General features: G+C 46.6%; 1 protein-coding gene across 6 annotated transcripts; it reads right to left on the reverse strand.

Annotated features, from left to right (window-relative positions):
• Positions 1 to 25,075, reverse strand: LOC104639479 (broad substrate specificity ATP-binding cassette transporter ABCG2). 6 transcript variants are annotated; one of them, XM_075758402.1, is made up of 16 exons: positions 25,029 to 25,075; positions 16,689 to 16,972; positions 16,065 to 16,124; positions 14,671 to 14,785; positions 12,215 to 12,367; positions 11,306 to 11,463; positions 10,090 to 10,241; positions 8,811 to 8,927; positions 8,203 to 8,477; positions 7,573 to 7,655; positions 7,102 to 7,191; positions 5,658 to 5,782; positions 5,139 to 5,293; positions 3,617 to 3,706; positions 2,313 to 2,425; positions 1 to 1,359 (listed from the first exon to the last, which is right to left on the reverse strand). In XM_075758402.1, exons 2-16 carry the CDS (start codon positions 16,970 to 16,972, stop codon positions 1,212 to 1,214), a joined length of 2,118 nt encoding a protein of 705 aa, XP_075614517.1. In that variant the 5' UTR covers positions 25,029 to 25,075; the 3' UTR covers positions 1 to 1,211. The 6 variants fall into 6 exon arrangements, with proteins under 6 accessions (XP_075614517.1, XP_075614515.1, XP_075614516.1 ...); XM_075758400.1 differs by lacking the exon at positions 25,029 to 25,075 and adding an exon at positions 24,455 to 24,811; XM_075758401.1 differs by lacking the exon at positions 25,029 to 25,075 and adding an exon at positions 19,926 to 24,436.
• Positions 25,076 to 25,373: the final 298 nt, after the last annotated feature.

Genomic DNA, 25,373 nt, shown 5'->3' on the forward strand with positions numbered 1-25,373 from the left:
TAAATTGTGGCACGAGTTTACTTTTTATCAGCTGTGAAAGGCAGTGCAATAGCACAGAAAGTGTATGGCTTGTGCTTGACGTGGCTGTGATGTCAGTTCGATTATTTCCCTTTTTCCACAACCACCACTAAACCATTTATTGTGAGAGCACCAGAAGCGCTTTCACACTGCACCCTGGTGTCAAGGCCTGCTGCTAGCACAGCCCTCATAAGCAAACTCTCTAGTCCTGTGTTTGAGGATGTTTTCCTTTGGCTGAGCTGGTCCACTTGCACCCAAGGGTCTTAATGCAGCTTAAAAGAAGCTCTCCTTGCTGATGACATAGTGAGGAGACAACTGCTCACAGACTACAGTCTGTCCTGTGGTCACTGTGGTAAGCTTTGCAGTAGACACCACAGCAGTGCCTACATGGGCTTTTTCAGTCCATAGCATAAGGAGCACTACATATAGATGGTGCATCTGAGCAGCAAGTCTGTTAAAATCTGCTGTTATTAAATATACAAATTTTTGATTTTTTAAAAAAAGAGGGAATTTCCTCCCCTCCTCCTAAATAAAAAATGATTTTTTGTTGTTGCTTTTGGGGTTTTTTTGTTTGTTTACAACATACCATATTTCTCACTCTTCCTGGATGAGATGTTTTACACCACTGCTGTTTAGTTTTCAATCAGCAAAAGTTGTTTTTGGAAATAGCTTCCACAGAGAAGCTAGCAGAAGGACAACTGTTCTTGCTTGGCAAGTCCCTGTACTGACTTCAAACTGAAATACATCTCCAACACACTGTAAATGGTCTCTGGCTCTCTTCAGATATGACAGGCACTAACAAGGGGCAACATATCAATGCATAAATGCCATCATTACCTTACACCATTTGTGATGGAGAAGCTCACACATTCAAAGGACAATGTTTCCTTTGGAATATTACCTGTAAAAATTGGCCACAGAATAATGATGCTTTACAATATATAGTTTGATATGTACCTAAGGATATTCTCTTAACAAAAAAACATTTATGCAACGTACATTAATTAATGCATTTCTTCTTCAAAACCAAAATCATACAATCATGGAGATCATGCTCCAGAAACAAGGGGGCAGGATTCCCATCTGAAATCCAGTAAAGTCAGTTGAAATCTTTTGGCAATCTCCAGTAGGCCCTAACAAGCTTTGCAGTTTTAAGAAACCAGAGAAGCTGCAGAGCAAGGCAACGCAGGAGTCTATGTGAACTTTCTCATAAACCGGAGTTTTGCATAGGCAATGACAAGGAAGATAACAGTCATGCAGAAAAGAGCCACTATGTTTTCCCACATTGCCCAGTTGGTAGGTGCGATTCCTTGGCTGCACAGGTATGCTTCACCAGAACACCTGCAGAAAAGCATGGGGCAGAAGTTGGTATTACTATCTGTTGCAAGTTTTCAGGTAGTTACTTTTATTCAAGTTCCACAAAAATTCCTCTACCCTCAACTCTGCAGAACAGGTGACAGAAATAGAGTAACTTCATAACCTATCATTAAAAAAAAAAGTAAGAGACAAATCTAGATCTCTGGCTCTCATAATTTTTCAGTAGTATCCTAATTGTTCTTTATAGACACCTGTCAAGTTATGACTAAATCTCAAACCACATTAAACTGTGGTAAATACAAAAGCATTAAATGGAGCAATCCTTGGAGGTCCATAGCAGGGGTTTGGGGTTCAAAAGCTGTGGAAACAGTGCTCTAGCACTCTTCTCTGCAATAACCTCAGCTTGCCAGCCCTCTAGCATGTGTCATGAAATACTTGAATTACCACAACAGTTGGACTTGATGATCTTAGAGGTCTTTTCCAACCTTAAAGATTCTATGATTCTGCAACTTAAGGTATCAATAGTCCAGAGTATTTCAAATGGGGAAGTAGCACTGGGAGATACCTTGGTTCTCTGCTGTGTCTGCAAGGAGGTTAGTGTTTACAAGCAAGCTCTGAGGGACAGGCATGTTTCTGATCACAAATCTGCTGTTCCCACCAACTTTGTAGTTATTCACACATTGCATTTCCACTGCAAAGTGACCCTGGGTTTAAGAAAACTGATAAGCCAGAGCTACTTTGTCAAAAAGTTTAATTTAGCTCATCTGCCCATTTTTAGGAGTAAATTTTCATCCCTACTTCATTCTCGGGTAAGTGTGAAGTTTTACTATATAATCCTAAAATACATTATTTTGGGACATATTTAGAGTAGCCTGTGAGTGGTTATACTGTGAATAATATAAAAATTGGAAACAGACATCTCTTTAAGCAAGCCATCACAATTCAGGCCCAAGAATCACCATGAGTTAGAGACTTACATTTCTCCTGAAATATAGGGCGGACAACTGCCTGCATCTCCCACAGAGGCTGTAACATTTGGATTCTGCTCACCACAGAAGTATAGATCTCTGAACTCATTCACCTGAAGAGCCTAGGGAAAGAAACAGACATCAGATTTTTACAGTTAGTGATTTGGGGTGCTAAAGCAAACACCTCAAAGGAACTTGATTACAAGACACACTTTTGGAATCAAATGTTTATGTTCCTTTTTATTTTTAAGCTCTTAATCACTGCCTTTCTGAGGAACTGCTCCAAATTGTACATGCTGAACTGTTTGGTGTCTGAGTCTTTGGCTTCAAAGTTACATTTCAGTGATTTAGCCATGTGTTTCTGTCTTGCCAGCTACAGGTTCCTGTTCATCCACTCATCTGGGTTAGTCTGACCCAGAAACCCATGTGGCTGCATGCAGGAACCCCAACACCAACACACTGAAGCAGATGTCACAGCCAAGGCAAGAGGGAACGGTTCCCTTGCACTGGCATCCTGGGTTAGCTGCAATCTCAGGAGACACTTGCACATTCAGCAACACCGAAAATGTCTCAGTGATACCCAAACAGGAGGTCTCACACATCTCCCCCTTCCCTGATCCTACCTTTCTCTTCCACTGCTGGTCAACATGGTCCTGCCTACATCACCCTGCACCAGCTCCAGTGTTCATTCCTCTCATTTTTACTCAAAGGTAGGAAACTATTCCTCCCAAATAGACTTGCCAGGATGAACACATGAGATGGAAGCACAACTCCCACCTGTGACCTGAGAGTGACCTGCTATGTCTGGTTTCTGTGTTTCAAGCAGCTGCACACTTAGTTTTCTGATACCCCAGCTCCTTATTTTCACTTCAGAGGAAGCCACACTGAAGACCGAGACACTCAGGCATTATGGTAAATCATTTAACCAGTTCGACAGTCATTAACCTCAGACTGGCCACCCAAACAGCAGTCTCTGGAGAGGTCATACAATATTTGGCTTTATTCTAAACCATAGGAATCAACTATTCAGGCTAGGAATTAGTGCCTCACTGGACAGCTCACTGTTGCTGTCCAAGCAGCACTAATTTGTAGCATAAAGAGTTTGTTCAGTCTCTGGGACTTCTGCCTCTCACACAGAGATTAACTTTTGCTTCCTTTTTGGGGTTGGATGGTTTGTTCTTCTTTTACCATGTTCATGCAAGGAAAGAAAACAAATCTGCCTTTTAAGAGAACTTAATTTATACTCAAAACCTCTCCAGGAAGCAGCAGTGGGGCTACATTACTCACAGGAGACCAATGCTATTTCTACTCACGGTGAGGCCGTATCGAGGGATGCTGAAGTACTTGAGCCAGTTCAGCCAGCCCATTATAGAAGGAAGGTTTACCAAGAGACCTGAAAAGATCTGAAATAGAACAGAAGAGACTAATGAGATACAAACTCTGTTTAGTGCAAACAATGCCGTTCCTGCACAGATACTGCAGTTGCCCAGCAGAGGTACATTGGGATAGATGGACCTCCTGCTGCTGTTATGCTTGTGTTTACAGGTGTGAGGTTCATACCTCACAGCAGTCCTAGCCAGCTGGCCCAGCAGCACACCCAAGCACCCCAGCTGAACTGCTTGCAAAGAGGTCAGAATGGTTTTCTACATCCACATGTGAGCTAAGAAGCATGCGTGCTAACATATTCTTACTCTGGAGAACTGCGTCCTATGCTAGAGCTAGCCAGAGGCTGAAGAAGGACAACAGGGAGATGAGGAAGTAGAGAAAAATGGAAACGGTGGGGAGCCTTAAGGGCTATTGCTGTTTCAGCTTTCTCCTCTAACCTACATCTTTTATATGTGCTCCTGCGTGCTTGGAACAAGTTTTGCTCTTGTACTTCTTAGCACAATTGGACTTCATAGCTAAACGTGATGCTTCAGGCTGTGCTTCATGGCAAGTGGTTTTTTTGCTTACCCTGCTGTCTTCCAGGATCTGCACATACCATTTTTATATACTGTGATTTAACTGAGTGTACATCGGCTGCCCTTCACTATACATTCACACTTCTCTCCCACAGCAACCATTTGAGACAGTACATGATCACTGAGTTTATTGCAAAAGCAGGTTAAGTTGCAAATCAAAGAATAAGGGATCCACTGTGAGCACAGAATATGTACACAGACAGCTACCAGGAATCACCTGACAGGAGGTAACTTTTTAACTCTACGGTACCTTGATAGGCCTCACAGTCAAGAAGTTTCATCACTAACAAAATTATCTCTTTGGAACGGAAGTCACATCCCTAATCTATGGGTAGTCATTCCTTTCTCTCTTACTTGCTCTCTTCCTTAGAAGTCCTCAAACAAGAGTAATTCTGGAAGTAATTTCTGGAACCCAAGGGCAATATTGAATTAAAATAAAGAGAGGGTATGCTCCTGCTAATCCCAATGGGCAACAAAAGTTAATGCAATCCAATCAATCAATCTAAAGTTGATTTCAAGATTTTTGCCTTTTAAATGATCTAGTTGATCACTTGGATTTCTACTACTACAAGATTTTTTTAAAATCCATTTTTATAAGGACAATTAAAGAGCACCTTTTGGGGGCACACTGTTTGCAAAGCTCTGGTGGCATCACACCTACAGAATTGCATCTGAGCAATGATTTGACCCTTAGATGACAAGTTGGCAGAGGTGCATCTTTGACTACACTGACAAAATCACAGGCATGGGGCTGACATGCTACTGGACTGTGGATTCTCAGTCTGCTTAGGAGTGGCTCAACCCAGTCCTCTGAGCTTGTCTCATCTGTTTCCCCACCTCCACCAAAGGAGCAAACATATTCTTTTATACTTACAAGCATCAGGACAAAGCAAATAGTGATGAGCAGATTGGCCACAGCCACAACATCCATCCCAGCACTGATAGCCAGAGACATGGCTGTAGCAGTGTAGGACACCAGTACCAGGGTCAGCATGAAGAAAAAGAACTGGCCTGCAACAGCTTGGTATCCTGTCAAAAAAAACAGAAAGAAAAGGCCAGTAAGTAACCACGTTATGAATCCCAGAGAGGTACCCTTGGACTCCTATACAAGACAGGGAAAGCAGGAAAGAGGACTAAATTTGGACTTGGCAGCAACTCTGCACACTCCAAAGGCCCAAAGAGCATTACCGAAAGATGTGGTCAAGCAGGTCCCTGCCTTAAATTGCTGATGTCTCTCTGCCCCTGCCCCAGAGTCCTCCAAAGTTATGATGCCAAGCATTTAAGTCAGTTGAAGGTTCAACTGGTTTCATGTTATAGATGTAGAAATTAAACTCTGGCTAAGTCAGAAATGTGTTAGAAGATGGCAGGTTCAATGAAAGCATCAATTCTTTACCAATCATCCAGTAACTGATACATGAGAATATGATGGCTGGAGCTGTTCTCATGGGCAGCAGATCTCCTATCATCAAGGCCAGGAAGTAGGCAGACACACGGTAATATCCACTGGTGTACTGATGGCTGCGAGGACAGGAAGGAGGGGAGTTGCACAGGTTTAGAGGTTACCTGGGAAGCAGGCTCAGCATGTGTCTGGTTTATCCCGATTCAATTTCTGTTCTCTCTACCACTGACTCCTCTATATGCAAGTTGCTTATTTTCTCTGTGCTGCCACTTCCCACTCTGTAATCTAAGGGCTGGGCTATCTCAGTCATACTGAGAGCCCTTCAGGGACAGTGAATAAAAGGCTATGTGACTGCTAAGTAACTTATTGGAAAAAAGCTCCTAAATCTCTTTTCAAAGAGAATGATCCTTAAGACAAGAGCATAGGAAAGTATTAGACTGCTATTAACTTGGAGGAACACTTCATCCACAGCTGCTTCCAGGGGAGAAGGAATGATACCCAACAATGGGAAAACACCTTTAGGCTATCAACTCACCTCCAGTTCACAGGGAAATTAAATGTCATTAAGATTGTTTTGCTGCTTAATGGAGCTCATGAAAAGAAGCGTTAAGTGGTGAGGTGCCAAAATCCCCACCAACACAGCTGGTAAGCTAAACAAGCAAGCAGGGCAGACTGGCAAAAAAACATCAGTGTGGGGGAGATTCACTCCTGAGCAGCCGTTAGGGGCAATATTAAGCTGCTCTGAGCAAGCTGTGGGTGGACATGTGCACATCTAGTGCCTCACAGAAACACAACACCCTTTTTCCAGGCACAAATCTCCAATTTTTTCTTTACTGCATAGGATCTGTCTCTTGCACTTTCATCCCATGAGCTGGAGGCTATTTCAAACTACATTTTCAGCATATATGTACATATACATGTGTGTATATAAAATATATACACACAAACACATATATAGAGAGACAGAGATATGTATTTGATTATTAGAGAGCTCTTGTAAGACAGCCAGCAGCCCTCTTCGTCTGAGCATCTCTAGAGAAACTTTTTCAAGAATTCTCCCTTCATCTTTGCAGAATTTTACCACTTTGGGCCATTGTGAGACAGCGTTTCAACCCTACCAGCAAGGGGGCAGGCAGGTTCACAGTCTGCAGGATTCACATGCAGACTTCAAAACCAGCTGTTACTAAAAGCAAGTAGGAAGAGCACTTCTCAATAAACTGACACAGCAAGCAATTAAAAGCATTTTATTTCTCCTCTCCTTCCCCCACCTCTTAGCATTTCAGCTCCCTGCTCTACAGACCAATTTAACATTACTATTACAATCTGATGTTGCAAGGGAGCAATCAAGTCTTTGGTGGAAATCATTTTGTTTAGCCTGTAAGCTACTTTCCCCACCTCATTCCAGGGTATGAGACAGCCTAAGTGCCCCAGTACTTACACAAATAGTTTCTTGTCTCTGATGAACAGCTCAATTGCAGAGACACTGGAAAAACACTGGTTTGTGGTGACAAAAAACAAGGATCCAACCCTACAAGGCAAAACAGAACATTCAGAAGGGAGGAAACGGCCTAGATCAACACTGGCAGCATCAGACATCATCATACCATCAAGTCAGTGCTTTTCTGTCTCTATCCACAGAATGGAGATACTTAATTGCACTACTGTAGATCTTAGCTGTAAAACCAGGCTTATTCCTTTATCTTCCCTTTCACATCTCCTTTGTACATATGTGTGAGCCTGACAGAACTGCGGTCCTTTTAGGACCTCAGGCAATACCATACTGCCGTGCATTGAGGCTTCTGAACCCAAACCTCTTTTGTGGTCCAAGTGGAGCCCAGGGTCTTCCCTGTGGCTGAAACCTGTCTGCTACAGATAGAAAAATGAGTAAAGCTGTGGCTTTCCAACTTACCGATTCTGAATGCCGCTTCGATCCAATTTTACACCAAAAAAGATAGCACCCACAACCAAGGCTAGAATTACAGTCACTGCAATCTAGAAGTGGAAAGAAGAAAGGGAGAAGGCAGTCCTTCAGATGGGTAAATAGGGACAAACCTATTATTAAGGCATATGCAGGGTTTAAGATTCACACCTGCCTAAACCTTTGCTGTGTGAGTCAATGTATACCTATGACACAGACAATTAAAAGCCTTATGACAAATTTTATGAGTTTATACTCTTCACTTTTCTCCTTCCCCTGATCATCTTTGGCTGTGAAGTTAGTAGCAACACACTCGAAATTTTAAGCTGGGGTATTCTTTAAGCAAGGCACAAAGTTAACATCACCCTAGAAACTCCCCATATGAACCAGAGAACAGAGTATTTCCCCCCACATCCCAATCTTCAGCGCAGTAGCCCTGTGCTAAATAAAAATGGAGATTTTTTCAAAGGCAAAGGTAGCTGGGCATCTCACTCCACATAAGTAGCAGTGGCACAGGACTTTCCTGTTTCCCTAGCTGCCTTTGAAAAGTCTGTCTTACAAACAGCAGATTGCAGGACTAAGAACAGAGGCCATCTGAGACTTTTAGCAATTGTTACCTACCTGTGCAACAGAGGCCTGTGGGTTCCTGATGAGGTTTTTCAGGGAACGCTTGGACACCCAGTACAGCTGGGTGAGGAAACCATTTGCATAGGTAATCTCATGTCCCTGCTTGGATACTCTCTGCTTGGTTCCCCGTCCAAGTTCCACTTTCCCCAATGCTTCCTTTGTGCTCTGATACAGGCTGGAGTTGAGATATTTCTGGTGCAGCACATCTACCACACTGCTGTCCACATTATCTTCTGCCACTCCATTTTCACTGCTCACACTGCTCACCTCTGAGTGAGAAAGACAAGATATGGCTTGATTCCCCACAAACCCTACCTTCAGACATTACTCATCAACACACTCAGTCTTTCCCACATAGGTTTTGTGGATTATTGATATTTATCACTGCTCTCCTATATTACTGAAGGAAGAAAAAAAATCCCTTTTAAAAGTTTTCTGAGCTCTTTAAAGAAGCCTAAAGCAAAGTATATATATTAGTAGGAAAAATAAAAAGATAATGAATTGCCCTTAGATTGGAGGGAACTCGGAATAAAAGCTTGCCATGACCACATACAACTTCCCTTCTACATCAGCCAACAGTGGATTTCTCCTTCACTATTTACCTTTTCCTGTGTCCACAGGTCTGTGATCTTCCTTGCTTGCTGCCACAGCAGTTGAATCCCCATTTATGATATCAAGGAAGAAGTCAGCTGGATTGTTGAAAGGTTCGCATTCATATCCTTAAAAAAACAAAACACAAACACAACATGTTTGTACTGCACAGAGCACAACTTGGAAAGTCAAGGCTAATTCTATATCACTCTTCCACAACCCTGTTACAAGAAAACCTCACTGCTTTCCATGAGCATTTATGGCAGTAGAATGGGCAGGATTTAGGAGATGGTGAATCTGAGGTATCTAAACAGAGCTTCAAAGCTGCTCACTTCCCACTGATTTCAGGTGAGAAATCTGTAACTTGGTTCTACACAGCTCAGCATGGACAACTCTTGCCTCCTTCTGTGCTGTTCAACCACATCCCACCGTGAATGATGCACAGTTCCTCAACAGAGGTTGCTGGATGTCTGCTCTACAGTCTCAGATGCTTGTACTGCTCTAGAAGCTCAACTCTTGCTTGCATTTCCTTGGTCACAAGGAAGAGGAAGGGCTGTCCAAGAGTAGCTTCTTGTAATATGGCTCTAGCCATGGGAGGGAAAGAAAAAAAATCAAGGATGCTTATACTATAGCATTCATGTGAGAAAGGAAGGAGTTGGGATATTAAGAGGAGTAGAAGAAGCAGTGAGATGGGTCAAAGTAGCTCCCTTAAAGCCAGGGAAAGCTTACATCTAATGTGTCCCTGGCTGTACCTAGACTAGATTGGAATCACATTCTCTGCCCATTATAGTTAAAAACCCTCACCCTGCTTACTTGTAGAGGGGGCAGCCACCCAACAGTGCAATTATTAACCCATCTTAACACACACCATGATTTTGTCCCTTGAGTTGCTGACCTGCATTCAGATTCTTGGATGAGCCCCTACAGACTGATCAATCTGCAGGCTGTGGTTCAAAACCCACTGGACCTGCCACTTAGGCCTGGCAGAACTGCAAGCATCATCTTGTCTATTGTGCACCACACTTCCAAATGTCCAAGCAATTTGGGGGTTTTGTCCTGATGCAAGGCAAAACAAAGGCAGGAGAGTGCCATACTCTGTACTGTCTGGTAAACTTTGTTTATATCATTTTGGTTTTCTGTTTTAACATAACACTGTTGAGACTGTATGTGTATAGTCTCTTGTATCCTAGTGCTAAAACAGCACAGGACTGTTATCCAGCACTAGGGTAAGGATCTACCCACATATTAAACTCATCAGCTGTTTGCCTTTGCTCTTGCACAAAGACTTACCAATAGAACTAAAGTACTCCAGGGCCTGCTTTGCAGGACCATGGTACAGCACCTTTCCCAAAGCTAGTAACGTCAGACTGTCAAATAGCTTGAATATGGAATAGCGGGGCTGATGGATAGAAAATATGATGGTTCGCCCTCTTTTTGAAAGCCTGAAATAGAAACAAAAAACATCCTGTCAATATCACACTTTGCATTTTAGAAAGGTTATGCTAACCCAAGCAAAAAGTATCCAAATCCAAAACAAATACTTGTCAACTTCTCAGTCTTGACCCAGAAAAGCTGTAGCTCCCCCTTCTCTCTCACTGTGTCAAATGCTGCCTGCAAAACCTTCAAGACAGCACCCATCATTACAGAAGATTGTCATTGCAGTCCATGTAGACAAAGTATGTAGCTAGCAAAGGCTGAGGCCACAGCTGTGTATAAATCCTCCTTACATGTTTTCTATACCAGGCTTCAATTTGACTAACTGGAATGGTCCTACTGCACTTAATGGCAGTACCAGACTTTACATAACAGGCTGTGGAATTCTGGCCAGCTGAGATTTCTCTGAGCTCTTCCGCTGAAGATTTACTCTCTATAAAAATCAAAACTAGTTTTCCTTCAGGTTTGTCAGATGCTCTTTCAAGTGTTTTAGCACTGATGCCCAAGTATCCTTGCCAGTCAAAGACCTCTAGCCACAAACAGCAGAGCTAAGTGTCCTCCAGACAATATACTACAAACCCAGCAGGAGGGTTAGGAACTCATTCTCGTTAAATAAGCCTTGTTTGGTCCTCTTTGTACCAGAAGACAGCTCATCTCCACAACACAGGGGGCACTGAGGGTAAATCTGCAGGTGACATCCAATCTGAGTTCAAGGCCATTGTCAGAGTGGAGGAAGAGACTTTGTAATAGACTCAGCTGGAAGGCCAAGCAATTATTATTACAAGGCCTGACCTCCCAGTCCACCCCTCTCTGTGGCAATGGGAAGCTGTCCAAGCTACATCTGCTTTTTGGGCTCAAATCCAATGCTTGCTGTGGAAAGATTTCCATCAACTTCAAAAGAGTTTGCACAAGACCCAAATAAAGAATTTACTACCACTTCTGAGTCTACTTGTTCAGCTTTTTGTTTTGTTTTAAATAAAGCACTGTAGCTACTCGGTCATAACCAAATTCCCTCTTTTACTAATCAGCTGGCAGCAAAATTGTAGCACAGCCCTGAAGAACTGACTCTTACTTCTTTAAGAGGATGAGGACTGCATTGGCTGTGCTGGCATCAAGGCCAGTTGTTGGCTCGTCCAGAAAAAGGACTGGTGGCTCTGTGATGAGCTCCATCCCAATGTTGGTTCTCTTCCGTTCCCCTCCAGACACTCCCCGGATCAGTTCAGTTCCTACCTACAAGCAGAAGAAATAAGGTATTTGCAACAAGATCTAGTCAGCACATGGTCTGGAGTTCAGGGCTCCCCACGCCCAGCAGCCCTTTTCATTTTCAGAGCCCCATCAGCAAACTCTAGGGCCAGCAGCAAATGAAGTGAGGGACTATGCAGCAGTAAGCACAGTCTGAATTTAGAGGTACCAGGCACCTTATTACTTCAGGGAACAAGGATGACACTGATAAGGAAGAGCCAGAATGAGGCCACAGCAGTCAGAGGTGGTGTTGGTGCTCAGGGATGCTTTTCATTGGTAGCTCACCTGCTGCTCAAGAGTAGGGTAAGTAAAGTAAAAGTACAGTAAGAGTAAAAACGCTGCTGAGAGGAACAAGCTCTGCACAGAACTTCTCCATCACAGCCCAGCTTTCCATCCCTCACAGCTTCCAGCACTGTAAAAACAATTTCCCTGTCTTGTCCCACAAAGCCAGGAAGTGACTGAGCAGCTTTCCAAGGTGCTATGACTAGGCGACTTTTTTCCCCTCTGCACTTATACAACATGCTGGACATGGTCCAAAATCTTCCCCTTTTAGTAGCAAATACACATTCCTCTTTCCAAGATACTTCCTGAGCTGGAGACTGATTTCCTGTGTGCAGCATGGTTTAGTCAGGTTCCTGCTTAGCTTAGTGTAGCTACACTACATACTCCATACTGCCCAGAGTCAAGTAGTTCAGTTTCTAGAGGCAGCTGATTTGAGAAATATATTCCCACCACTCACCTTAGCATCAGCCACTTTGCTTAATCCAAGCTCGCTGATTATTTGGGTGACTCGCTCTTCCTTCTCTTTAAAGCTGATGGAGCTGGGGAGTCGCAGAGCGGCAGAGAACTGCAGGTTCTCCCTCACTGTCATTGTGCCCATGACAACATCATCCTGAAAGCAGTACAAATGGACAGTTGGAAAGCTCCTTCTCAGCTACCTGACTGGTCATTAAAGTCCCTGTAGTGGCAGCTGCTGGAGAAGCTGTTTGTAGACCACAGTGGAAACTGGACTGGATGACAACCCCTGCTTCAAAACTTACACGACAAACTTCAAGGTCACTCAGTAGCAGTCAAGGGGAGAATGCAGCTCTCCAGGCTCCCAGCTTGAACCAAGCACCACCTCGGCCTGCTTTCAGTCTCAGGAGTTCAAGTGCTGACAGTACCATTTTGTGCTGCAAGTGCATTTTCCTTACCAGTCAAGGGGAGGCAGAGCAGGTAGCTGGTTTTGTAAAGAGCTAAACTTCTGCCAGTCCAGATGAAGCCAATGGACATTGCTAGTGCTCAGTGTTCAAGTCAGAGACACTTGGGGAGTCACGCAAGTCAGCTTTGCTCCCAGTTACAAGCCACATCTTGCAGTGGTCCAGAGAACCTGTGAAGTTCAGCTGCCAACAAGGAGCTCTCCTCAGCTCTTCACTGGCAGCAGCTCCTCCAAGAACTAAGACTATTTATTGCACCAATACGCTTCTAATTTTTTTTCCATGTCTCAAGTATTTATAACTCTTGGGCATGAGACCTTATCCTAAGGGCTACCCCTTTAGAAAAGTTTTCACAGTCATGCATTTTCACTAAGAATCAAATCTACTCATTTGATAAACATCTGGGCAGCCTACACCAACCTGGGCAACCACGAGCCAGAGTTGATGACAAGTCCATCCAGAGCTACATGCCTCTCCATCACCCTTGCTTTGACATTTAAGCCAGTTCTGCATCCCACCATATGATGAGGGAAGGGCTACAACACTGGGCAGGTACTGAGAAACATGCCCATTAGTCAGGCACCTTTCAAATCTAGTTCCCTTTTGGAAGACACAGTCCCTAAACTGCAGGGCAGCAGATTCTTGCCTGCTTTGGGACCCCTTCCACATCAGATGTAGTTGGCCAGCAGCACAAAGAATGTGCCAGCCAACCATATTTGGCACTGAACTTAACAGAAGACAACTGAACATGCTGCCAAGCTAGCAGTATGACAAATTACTCAGAGTGTAGTGTTATGATAAACTGGCTTTGCTGCCAAAGCTGGTTTAGGAATTTCCTACCATGACTTCCCATACACTCCCAGTCTCCCATCCTAGCTCCCCATTACCCATCCTTAGATCCACCAGTACAACTGCCAGGTCGCCACAATGGAAACTAAACTGTGAATTTAAGCTACCTTAATACCAAACTGTGGCATGACACCCTCACTTGCAAGGCATAAGTGGAGAGACCACCAGCAGTTTTATAGGGATAACATATGACTTAGCATGTCTATATGCATAGAACTGACCCTACAAGTATGTGTATATTTACATATTTAGGCCTTAATTGCTGTTTGTAGTCTTTGGGCCATCTTTATTCATCGAGGGAGTACAGCATGGGGCAGAAGAAGAGAGAAACTATTTAATGTCTCACCTAGTTGCCTTTCATTTTAAGGTTATGTTTGGTTGCTTTGGACATTTGAGACACAAATGTCTAACACTGGGACCCCTTGCAAGAAACTTCCTGGCCATTCATGAAACACCGAGGATTTGGGGATCTTCGATCTGCAGGATCAAGACTCAGCATCAGTCTCGTCACATGCATCCTCCTAGAGCCCCCCAGCTGGCAGCTTTCAGAAAAAGCTGCCTATTTCACATGTGCCTGCAGTCAGAAGCCTGGATGGTTTCCAGGTTTGGCTGCTCATATGGCTGCCAAGAATCCCCTTCTCCTCAGCTCCCCCAGGGCTTTGAGAGTCTATTATTGGTCCAGACCTCCACCCACTTCCGCAGATTCAGCTTGCTTTTCCTGTCTCTGAGTGGAATGAAGCTCTGTCCCAGCCAGCCAGAATCAGAGGAAGAACAGCAGGGATCTATTCACTTCCTAGAATTATTATCAGACAGCTTGAAGGTACTTCTGCCAGCTTCTGAGTTTTACAACAAGAGATTTTGGGTGTTGTGGGGTTTTTTCCTCACTTTTTTTTTTTTTTAAACCCTTGCTCGTACTTTGAGGCAGAGCCCAAAGAATGAGCCACAGTAGCCCAGTGGTTTGGGCATCCATGTGGCTTTAGGAAGACAAACACCTCTGTGCTTGACTTGGTTGGAGTAATAGTTTGACCCTCTTGTCTTCCATATCCCAGAAAAATACTAAATTCTGTAACATCTGAGTTATCAAATTAGACTCATCTTATGCAGCCTTCCCTCCCAAGCGCCCAGGCCTGCACTGAAAGCAGTCACTCACCTGCACAACATATCCTGAGATGCACTTGAAATTTGGAGGTTGTGGGATGCCATCTATAAGCACTTCTCCAGACAGGCCTGCTGGGTCCTTTCTGGCAGCCAGCACATCTAGGAGACTTCAGACAAACACCAGGCATTAGTTTTTCCCATAACAGGTGCTTTTAAGTACCACCAGTCAGGACTGCAGTTACAGCCTGTTCATAGCATGCTGCAAACCGAAGGGCACAGAAAGCAGCTTCCTCTACTCTGGGGGCTTTAGCTTTTTGTACAGAAAGCCTGGTGTAGATACAGGGTTTTCCAGCACCAGGTGTGCCACAGCAGTATGTCAGTACACAGACCCTCACAATTCACAGCAGTCAACCCCCTACAGACAAACTCACTCTCTGTATTAACGGCTAACCTCAAAGGCAGAGAGACAAAAGCATTCTGCCGAGTAGCTGCAGTCTGCTCTCCAGCCAGCGGAACACAGAATTAACCACTTTGATCCCAAGGAAATTAATCCAAATGGGTATAAACAAGACTAGAGTTAAGATTAATTCCAAAAAGTAATTTTGTTTTAACATATCACTGGATTCTCCTTACTGCCAAAGCAGAGGCCAGCCTGTCTGCTAGCTAAAGTAAACACCACCCCGATGAAGTGCTACCCTTGAATACATCCTGATTAGCCAGCAGCCTCCTTAGAAAGGAAGATCAAGGGTCACCACAAAGACATACCTGTGTGAACTCTGGTCATATTTGCCAGTCTCTGACATTCTCAAATGGAGAGCATGACAAAGACCTCTCTTACCATGCTTATACAGGAGAGAAAACAGCAGCAGCACTGGCTGGAGATAGTCTGCATGGTATTTCACGGTGCTTTCATCCAAAGAACTCAAGCACACATGTATCCCCACCACCAGGCCACAGCCAAGTTGGGGTGAGGATTCAGAGCATCCTACATATTGACATTAAACCATATTCCTGTCAGTTGTCAGAGAGGGGTTTGGCCTAGCACCTTCGAGGAAGTCATGCTGCAGTGACTTCACAGGGGATGATCTCTCTCCTACCCCAACAGAGCTTGCACCCCCTCCACACCCCATTGCAGGTCTAGGACAGAGCCTACAGCTGAGCTCCAGTCACCCCAGTTCAGCCTGGTATCTTAACTCAGGCCACCCTCAAAGGCGACTACAGTAATATGGATCACCAAATGAGCAAATGAGGGGTGTGACACCGCTGTGGGGCAAGAACTCCAGCAAAGCAAACAGAGGGACATGAGGTCCCACTGCATCACCAGATTTCTCACAGGCATGCAAAGATCTGAGCCTGCAGACCCCTTGCATCTCCCCAACCCTCAGAACCACAAATCCTCTTTGAACAGCTGACTGTCCATCTGAAGGAACAGAAGAAAGTACTCACGAAGATTTACCGCTCCCCGTTGGCCCCAGGATAGCATTCAAGCCTGGCTTCATAATGCCACTGGAAGAAGGAAAGAGTTATTTCCAAATGGAGGACTGTTCACATGCAGCTCATAGTAGAGGTAAGGTGTGAACAAAATGCTGTTGAAAGGAAAACTTAGAGATTATTAAAAACTTCTCCTTAAATCAGAAATCAATAAGCATTTCTTCTTTCTTGTCCCAGGCTGCCAGTCAGAACAGAACCAGAGCCGGCCATAAAAAGCAATCTACAAAAGAAATTAAGTGTCTTCCCTGCTGAGCTGGGTCTTGACAAGAAGAAACAACTGCTCATTTCCTCCGACTGCAGCTGGAACTATAGCTAAGGGAACCCTCAGCTCTTCTGGCAGAAGTGTTCACACAGGTTTGGTCCTAATATGCTCAGATCAAGAACGGAAACTGTTCCAGCTATATCCTGGCTATTTTGCCTAAAAGCAAAGGAGAACGTGCTCACGCGAACTGCACGCTGGCAGGAGGGTAGTCATTTCTTTACCAGCACAGCTGGATGGGGAAGGTGACAGTGAGGCCCCTGATTCACAGCAGCAGACTCATTCGTACCCTCCAGTATTTTATTTAGGCAAGAACTTACTAAACATTATGAAGGATCCTCTTTTCCACAGTTTTCCGTTTACATAGGAATCCACTGGACTGCTTAACGGAGTACTGGATGTTATGGAAACTCACAACAGAGCCCCGAGGGGATCGGAGGGACTCTCGTGTCGGAAGAGAACGGTGGAAATTGCCCGGTCCTTCCTCTTCTCCAACAGAAATAACGCTGTGATCAAACGTGTCTGCCATCATGTCCTTGTTACACAGGTCAAGCTCCACTGCGTGGAGGTTTTTGAGGTCACTGTTGTTTTGAGCAGTTCCCATCTGTTGAGACAAAGAACGCAAAAACAAGCAGGGATGGCGACACGCGAGCAAAGACTTCTGCAGAAAGTGTCTGGGAAAAGCAAGTGTCACGCACACCACACCAGTCCTTACAGGTGCCACGTTTCCAAAAGGATGGACATCCGCACTGGAAGACATCCAGTAGTCCCCAAAGGCACGGAAACCCACACATTTAGAACAATACACATAAAGCCTTTAAGAATGAGACATGCGTGTTCTTGAAGCGATGCCAGCTCAAAGAACATCTGAGGAGCTAAAAGCTGAGTCCATCTGTGATGGTCACCATCTTGCTCAACACGGTGGGGACTACAAACACAAGCTGCTACCACTTAAGCTAAAGGGACTCAAGCTCCCCTCCCTGAGGTGTAACATGCTTACTCCCCCTCACACCCACACAAAGCCAGCAAAGAAAACCTATTAATGAATCTGCACAAAGAACCACAGGAGGAAAAACGGTTGTGCTTATGAAAATGAAGGCCAGTCATACACACCTCGCTTGCTGGCCTAAGTTTGTTTCAGAGACACCAATGTCATTACAATCACACATGTTGCTTATCATGTTTCAGTCACACCAGGATCAAGGTACTTCACAACTACAAATAGGAAGAGAGGTGTCTGCAGGCACCATTTACCCTGAAGAACAGCAGGAGTTGCCCCTCCCACAGGGAGAGGTCTGGGGCATCCCACAGTAAGGAAAAACATGGCACAAACTGGCACATTAAGGAAAGTTAAATATGGTATCTGTTGGTAATCACAAAGTTATAAGCAGGTTCAAGCAGATAAGCTGCCTCTGTAGCTCCAGATGGGAGCACCTGAAAGGCAGGACATGTGAACAGCAAAGGGAAGGACCTGTTCTCCCTGGCCACACATCAGAGCCTACATAGGAGGAAATAGATGGGGTATAACCATTAATATTGATTCACTTCTTAGTCACAGCAGCAGAGCTCTTTTGTCAAGAGGCTGCTTCCCTTTCTGTTGCTGTAACTGATGGGAGACCAGGTTTGGATCCCTTCACTCATTTTAAAAAGGGGGGGGAAAAAAAAAAAAATAAAAGTTTAAAGTTCTTGCCTTGACATTGCATGTGAAGAACTTGGAAACCCTGCAGTCCTCAAGTTCTGCAGCCTGTGCAAGGCCTGGGCATAACTTGTTCCCTGCCTTTTAGCCAGGTGCCCTCGGCAGCTGTAAGCCTTCCCACCCCCTTTCCAGGGAACTACAGCAAGGAAGAGAGGAATTACTACATGCCCCTTCCAGAAAGGGAACGTGACAGGTTAGACTAAGACAAGTTGGTCTGATCATTTACTGCCCTTCTAGCTGCTGGCATGGAGGTGTTTGCTGGAAACCTAAACATGAACTGTGATGTTGCAGAAAGCCGAGGTGCTCACCACTCTAGCTGAAGCTAACTGAGAGGAGCAAGGAGACCACAAAGACATCCATTGCTGGTTGTCCCACCTATTGTGGGAACATAGGTGTATCCCAGCCAATCACCTTCTTCCCACCAGGACTGAGAGGGTGATAACGAGCCAGACCAACAACACCCACCACTGCAGAAGTAGTGGATTTCTCAGGGGGGGAGAGAAAGAGAGAGAGAGAGAGGCTCATCCTTTTAAGAAATGGGAACTTTAAGAGCCAGATTTAAAGAAACAAAACGAGTTGCCCTTTCCTCTCTGCCCCTTCCTATCACTTAAAGCTCAAGCAGTTGCAGTAGACTTTTTTCTTGTATAAGTAAAATAAAAGCTGTGGGGAGAAGGAAGGCTTGTTCAGCTTGGACGCATCCCGAACTCGAAGGCTGGCCACCCCTGGGAAAGCCTTGCGTATGGGAAGCAAAAAGGGATACGCTGGTTACATCAGCAAGAGAAGGCTTACATACTGGAAGGTTGCGCAACAGATCAGAAGGGGAAAAAAAACCCCAACCCATCAAGATGACAGTGACACCAGGGGCAAACACCTGGTTAGACTTTTGAACATTTGACCAGCTCACATACCTCACATCTGCTTCGGACAGGTTCTGTAGTTTATTTCACCATAAACCCTTTTATACAGGTTTTTGCAGAGTTACTGATTGGCACTGGCAGGCTAAAGCACTGCGGCAGGTACGTGCAAGGACGACAGGAAGATGACACAAGCTTAGCAGAGGCTACAGGTAGGACCAGGCGGCAGCAGCACCTCACAAGCAGTGCCCCCCAGGCCCCCACGCACCGGTTCCGATACTAAGCCGGAGCCGCGCCCCGACCCGGCCGACCGAGCCCCGCTTTCCTCCCCAAGCCCCCGCCCGCCAGCGGGGCAGCCCCGCGCCCCGATCCAGCCGCGCCGGGAGCGCTGCCCGCCGGAGGGCTCCGCCGCGCCGTACCCCGCCCCGGGCCCGCGCCGTTACCTCCCGGCTACCGCGGCGCTCCGGGCGGCAGCAGCGGCGAGGCTCTGGCGACGGCGCTGCCTCGGCGGCGTTTTATAACCGGGTCCGGGCGGCGGGTTACATAAACCGGCGGCGGGGAGTGCCCGGCGCTGTCACGCAAACCCCACCGGGGACGCGGGCGAAGGCAGCGGCGGTGGCGATGGAGCCCCGCTCCGCCAGGCCCGGCGCGGCCCGCGGCTGCGCGACCCCCGGGGCGGTGCCGCCGCTCAGTGGGGCCGCCCCCGGCTGCGTGGGCCGCGCTGGGGGAGCCGGTTCCCCCGTCCGGCGGCGCTGGGTCCGGGGTGGCGGCGCGGCGGAGCCCCCGTGCGCCGGGGTGCCCAGGGCTGCCGCGTTGCTCCCCCGCCGCTTCCCCGCCCTCCTGGGGAGAGGCGGGAGGGGGGGGGAAGCAACGTTGTTCTCTCCCACCGAAGGGGGGAACGGGCATCGGACGGGGGATGCCCTGTAAATTGCTCGAGGCCCCTGCGCCCCCGAGGGCTGCAGCTGTGGGGTGGGAGGCAGCATCTACACTCTCTCCTGCTCTCCCACCTTCTGGAAAGGTCATCATTCAGGGATGGTTCCAGTCCAGCTGGGTCAGGTGGAGCCAGAGGCGTCCTGGGAGGCACTCCGAGGGTGATAAAGCCACACTGATCTCCCACCTTCAGAGGCAGTGTGCTCCTCAGGTGTTTCCCTGCTGGGTCCAAGGGTTACCCGTTGCCCATTGGCTGCCTCTCTGTGCTCCCAGCTAGGAGAATGTGTGAAAGCAGGAAGATTGGATTTCCTTCAGTTTGCTGTCGAGGTTTCTCCTCAGCCTCCTGTTCCCAAGCACTATTGTCTTTGTCAATAAGCTTGCTCTCCCTAGACTCCTTGGTGTTGTGAATGCAGGAAGGGCTCGCTTTTATGGTTTATAAATATGGTTTATATAAGTGCTGTCAAGTCACCATATTAATTGCCTCCGGTTTGACTACCCTCTGCAGTTCTGTACAGCATTGCTTTTTCCTAACACCACCTCTTGCTAGATCAATTTAAGTCTCAGCTAAACCAAAGCACACCTCCAGCTACCCCACCAATAGCAGTAATAAAAACTCCAAAGGTTTGCCTATCCCCTTTCTGACATCTGCCTCCCTCCAGGCACATTGATGCACTAGACAGGAGACACTCCCACCCCATGCAGCTGCATTGCTCTACAGGGCTGACAGGAGTCCAGAGCAGGTGGGATTAGGGGGTGCTGAAATAGCCTTAGAGAGCTGTCAGGAGGGCAAGTTTTGCTGTAGGCATATCCAAGGAGCAGGCTTGCTGAATAAGGATGTTATCTTCAGTCACTCTGTGGCTCAGGAGAGGACTTGAGTTCATGTTTCATTTGGGGTTTCACTTCCTTTTTTGAGGAAAAACTGCCTACATCGAAGACTTTTGCCCTAGTGTTTCCCCAAGCATGCCCATCTCTGTCTCCAAGCGTATTTCAAACCTCACTACCCCTCAGTGTGCTGCAGTGACAACCCTCTCATCATGTGCCTGGGACAGTGAGGAAAAAAACCCAAACAGCTGTGTGCTTGGGAGCAGAGGTGAGCGTTTTCTGAGTCACGAACTTGCTGCTCCACATAGTGCCTGCACAGTGGTGCAGGAGAAACACTCACTAAAGGAGCACAATTAAAGGTCCCAGTTACTCTTGGCAGGCAGTTTCAGTTGCTCAGCTGCTCCTCAGACAGCGGTGATGGATGCCTTCACGCTGGCAATTTTGGGAAACAGTGCCGCTCCTCCCACGCTCCAGGGAATGGAAAACCGCTTCTCTGCCCCCTGTGCCTAAGCACCTCCCGATGGCATAGAAATAGACAGAGACCTGAAACATGGGGAGGAACTGCATCTGCCAACTACAGCATCTGGCTGGAGGCTCGGGCCCATTCTTGAAGCAACGGTCTTCTGGGCTTCTTCAGTGTTGCCTTTTGATCCTCAGCCTGTTCCATCTCCTGCCCCGGCTGGGAGTACTTTTCAACTGTATCATTTTACTGATCCGGTTGATCTAGCTCATGCTGTTGCTGAGGAAGATTGCTGCCAGGACGTGGGTAGAAAACAGTGGCCAGGGGTGTGTTTTTGAAGGCTCCGGGTACTCGTAACAAGCCTGAGGAGAGCCCGATGTCACGCACAGTACTTTTCTGTCACGGCACTGCTCGGCAGTCGGTGCGTGCCAGCACTGCTTCTGCTGCAGCTCTACAGAGAGGGGCACTTGCCCTGTAAACTGTCAGCCTTTGCTTCTGACGAAGGGATGCGGTCATCACAGAAAGACAACAAAGGCATTAGCCCAGCATAAAGCTCTACAAGCACCAAGCTACAAAGTTCTGTTGCTTTTACTGAGTGACATTCAACAAATAATGCCACAGGCCTTGCCTTGGTGCATTGTGCTAGCAAGGCAAGAGCAACCTGGGTCCTGTTTCAGATCTCATGCAGGTTTTAGCACAGGTTTGGTGTCTTTGCTCTTGCTCCTGAGCCCCTGCTGCCTTGAGCCTCTCTCTGTCTGCTGCCACAGCATCGCAGAGCAGGAGAGACCGTGATACTGTCCTGGGCATCGGGGAAGGAACCTTGCAGAAAGTCCAGCTTCAAGGAGTCCCACTGAAAAGCACCATTCTCATTTGCAGCTGATGTGACCATTGCTCCTTTCCTATGGGTTCTGGTCACGCTTGACATGTCCTGCATGTGCCCCAGCACACAGAGTGGATAAGAAGTTACTGAGAACTATGAGTTCCCCTCTCTGCTGAAGGTCCTGGCCTCTTCTTCCCACCTTCCTGCAGCCTGAGCCACTGCATCACAAAAAACACCTGTTTGAAGGGGGTGCTGAGGGTTCCCCCTAGTCCAGCTTCCCACATGAGCCAAGACTTGCCACCCCTTGATCAAGTCAGATATATGGCTTTGTCTAGCAGAATCACTGGACACAAAATTTTCAGATCTGTTTCTCCACCGCTTGCTTTAGGATGCTGCTTCCATTGCCCTGAGGATCCAGGTGGTTTTTTAATCCTGCCTAATGCTGAATTTCATAAAGCTCGTAAAATATTTCAGGGACTTCAGCCGGCAAGAGAGCGCATGAGAAATATGTGCAGGAGGAACTGCATGCCGATGAGTACTATTGCCTTCTCTACCGAATGCAGCAAGAAGCAGATTCCAATGCTCCCTGTACAAAAGCAGCCCAGAGATCAATGCAGAAGACAGCAGTACCAGACGAGGTGCATGAGAGATACTTCCTAGCTCTTCTTTTCCAAAAGCTCCGGTGATCTATTCTAAGAGACGCGCCCGGCAGAGATGTGTACACATGTGCTAAATCTGCTGCATCTACAAATTCACCGCCCTAGGCACCAAAAAAAACCCCAAAACCCAATCCCATCTTGCCTTTTCCACCAGTGCTGACTGGCCTCCCTTACTTGGTTCAAGTGCTGCTTGCCTTGGGGAAGTTGGCTTTTGCCGGACTTGCAGCTTATGTAGAAGAAATCTGACTTTGTCAAGTTTTGTTAATCATTTAGTCCATTATCTGAATTCATAGGAGCACTAAATCCTTAACTGCTTAAAGATAAGAAAGGATTCAAGCAAATCTGAGAGTAAAGGAAATCAATATTTAACTAGTGCACTACACTGAGATATTGCGGGCTTGACTCTGACAGAAATCACAAATAGCCGAACTACAGGATCAGTAGAACTACACACGGGTGTTATGTGGGTAAAGCAAGTAATCAGACAAGGATTTAATATCTGTACTCCAAAGTATCTAGCACACTGATGCAGTTCTTCCAAAGTTAGAAAGCTAACATCACAAATGTGCACAGATATTTACAGCTCCAAGTAGCTGCTGTTAAGTAACGTTACAGGAAACCTCGGACTACCATAAGATATACAGTAAGAATAGAGAGACGCTCCTTTCCCTCACAGTCTACAGAGACTGTGAAGATAGGGAGATAACGCAGGCAGAGAGAGCAGAAGGCAAGCTGGGAACAGAGAGCTAGACCAGGGATACATCTTGGGCAGCTGTTAGGGAGGTAAGCTTTGGGACCCTGCTGGGATGGGAGGAAGGGAGGAAGGGAGGCCCCATGTCCTCTCTAGCAAAGCAGATCTGGAAAGACAGCAGTTGTGACTGCCCTGTGTTCTTACACCTTTAGGCCAAAGCCTGGGACTGCAAACTAAGCAGCAGCAGCACCAAGCTAAGCTGGGGCAGCAACACGAGTTCCCCAGTGCAAGATTCTCCCACGCTCAGCCCAAGCTCCTGGACAGAGGACTCCCTCCGGTACAGTTTGCACTGCTATTTGCAAGTCAGGAATGGGCACTCCCTCATTCTGCTTCCCTTTTGAGGCCCTCAGTGCCCACAGGAGGTTAACAGGATTAAAGTATGTTTTATCTGTCCCAACTCAGCTCTCCAGAGGTCAGCTCCCTCTCTAGACATGAATGTTGACATACACCATGTTATGTAGATATTTAACCTCCCTCCTCAGGAGCAAAGTCCAGGCTGCCCCACCAGCCATTCCTAAAATCTGTTTAACTTTTATCCACTTCCAAGGCCTGAGCTGCCACCATTAGCATTTGCAGTGGAAGCCCAGAACAGATACAGAATTTTGTGCAGTAGGCGCTCTACACCCAGAGTCGCAGTGTCCTTCCCCAAAGGGACACTGCACAACAGCAGAACGAGAGCCTGATATTAAACAGCTTGTATTCTGGAGGAGAGAGGAGAAACTAGCTCTATCTCATCCATAACTTCCCCCTTCCTTTTTGCGTTCTAGATGCCTAACAGTGCTACATGACCTTGACAGAACTACCGCGCCATGTCCTTCTAACACAGGGCAGAGCACCCCGTTAGGTGGAAGAAAAAGGCAAAGTGCAAAGGTTCAGAAATCTCAGCTGTTCCCTACTCTGATGGAGGCTGAGGGAAAAATCTCATTCACCAATGGGGAAAGTGAGGCAGAAAGACAGGGAATCACTAGGTAGGAAGTGCTATCAAAGAGAACCCAAAGCAGTAGGCCAGACGAGAAGTTTGACTTAAAGATGAAAGCAGTAACATAGATGAAGGGAAGAACAAAAAGAAGGAAGCACTTGGTTGCACAGCCCACCCAGGAATGCCACAGGAAAAAGCTCCATAGTCCTAAGCTGCTTATGCCAGAGCTCCTTGTATTCACCTTCCAGCTTGCCCAACTGGTTATGCTCCACAGGTCCCAGGTGCATCTCAACAGTTAGCTATTTCTTCCAGTAGAGCCACTGCCTGGTGCTGGTCTTGGCCAGGGCATCTCAATTTTTTTGACAGTGCTTCTCTGCTCTTCTCCAGGCCTGTTTTTTCTCTCCTTGTTTGGAAACTGCTGTGTAAGTGGAGATGACTAGTGCATGCAAAAGGGGCAGAAGTTGTCCACAACTACCCAGGAACCACTGAAGGGCAGGTGGGTGTCCTAGGGCAGGAGACAGTTGGCAGTAATTCGGGAGGGGGTGGGGGTGTGTAGAGAATCATAATGGAAAAGCTAAGATAGGTCTGAATGGAGAGTAAATGAGAGTCTGGGTGTGGAACACCAGGAGTGGCAGGTGTCGATGGCACTGAGCTTAGCAGCTCACCAGGACATCAACACATCTAGGGGTAACTTTTGCAGGCCCTCAGACTGGGAAAGAAAGGGCAATGAGTAAATCTTAGTGACTCACAGAGGAGGGACAGGATAAGAAACCAAACACTTGTCATCCTCTGAAGGGTCTGAAAAGGCACACGTGAAAACAAGCCATGGGCACCAGGCTAAGAATGCAGGAGACATGAGAACTCTGTCACTGGCCTTCCTTGTTCTGTGTCATCACAAGGACCTCTGACCACAGCACCCAGATACAGGCCTTGGTGGGCAGAAGAGGCTGTATTCCTGAAAGAATTCAGACAGAACGACATCTCTCATTGCCATAACAGCTGCCTATTCTATAGGAAATTAAGGAAAAGCTCTGCTCTTTTGTTTGTCCCAGAAACCTTTGTATGTGATGTCAAAGTTGCTTTGCTTTGTGAAC

The sequence above is a fragment of the Balearica regulorum genome, chromosome 7, assembly GCF_011004875.1.
Source record: "Balearica regulorum gibbericeps isolate bBalReg1 chromosome 7, bBalReg1.pri, whole genome shotgun sequence".
NCBI classification, from domain to species: Eukaryota; Metazoa; Chordata; class Aves; order Gruiformes; family Gruidae; genus Balearica; species Balearica regulorum.

What these genes read in the sequence shown, in the direction of transcription:
- LOC104639479 (XM_075758397.1), bottom strand. Translation starts at nt 17,128, where the DNA reads ATGTCTTCCAGTGCGGATGTCCATCCTTTTGGAAACGTGGCACCTGTA. An exon ending in ACCTGTGGACACAGGAAAAG is followed by an intron (nt 8,478 to 8,810) that starts GTAAATAGTGAA and finishes TTTCTCACTCAG; the next exon opens with AGGTGAGCAGTGTGAGCAGT. An exon ending in CGAAGCGGCATTCAGAATCG is followed by an intron (nt 7,192 to 7,572) that starts GTAAGTTGGAAA and finishes TTTGCCTTGTAG; the next exon opens with GGTTGGATCCTTGTTTTTTG.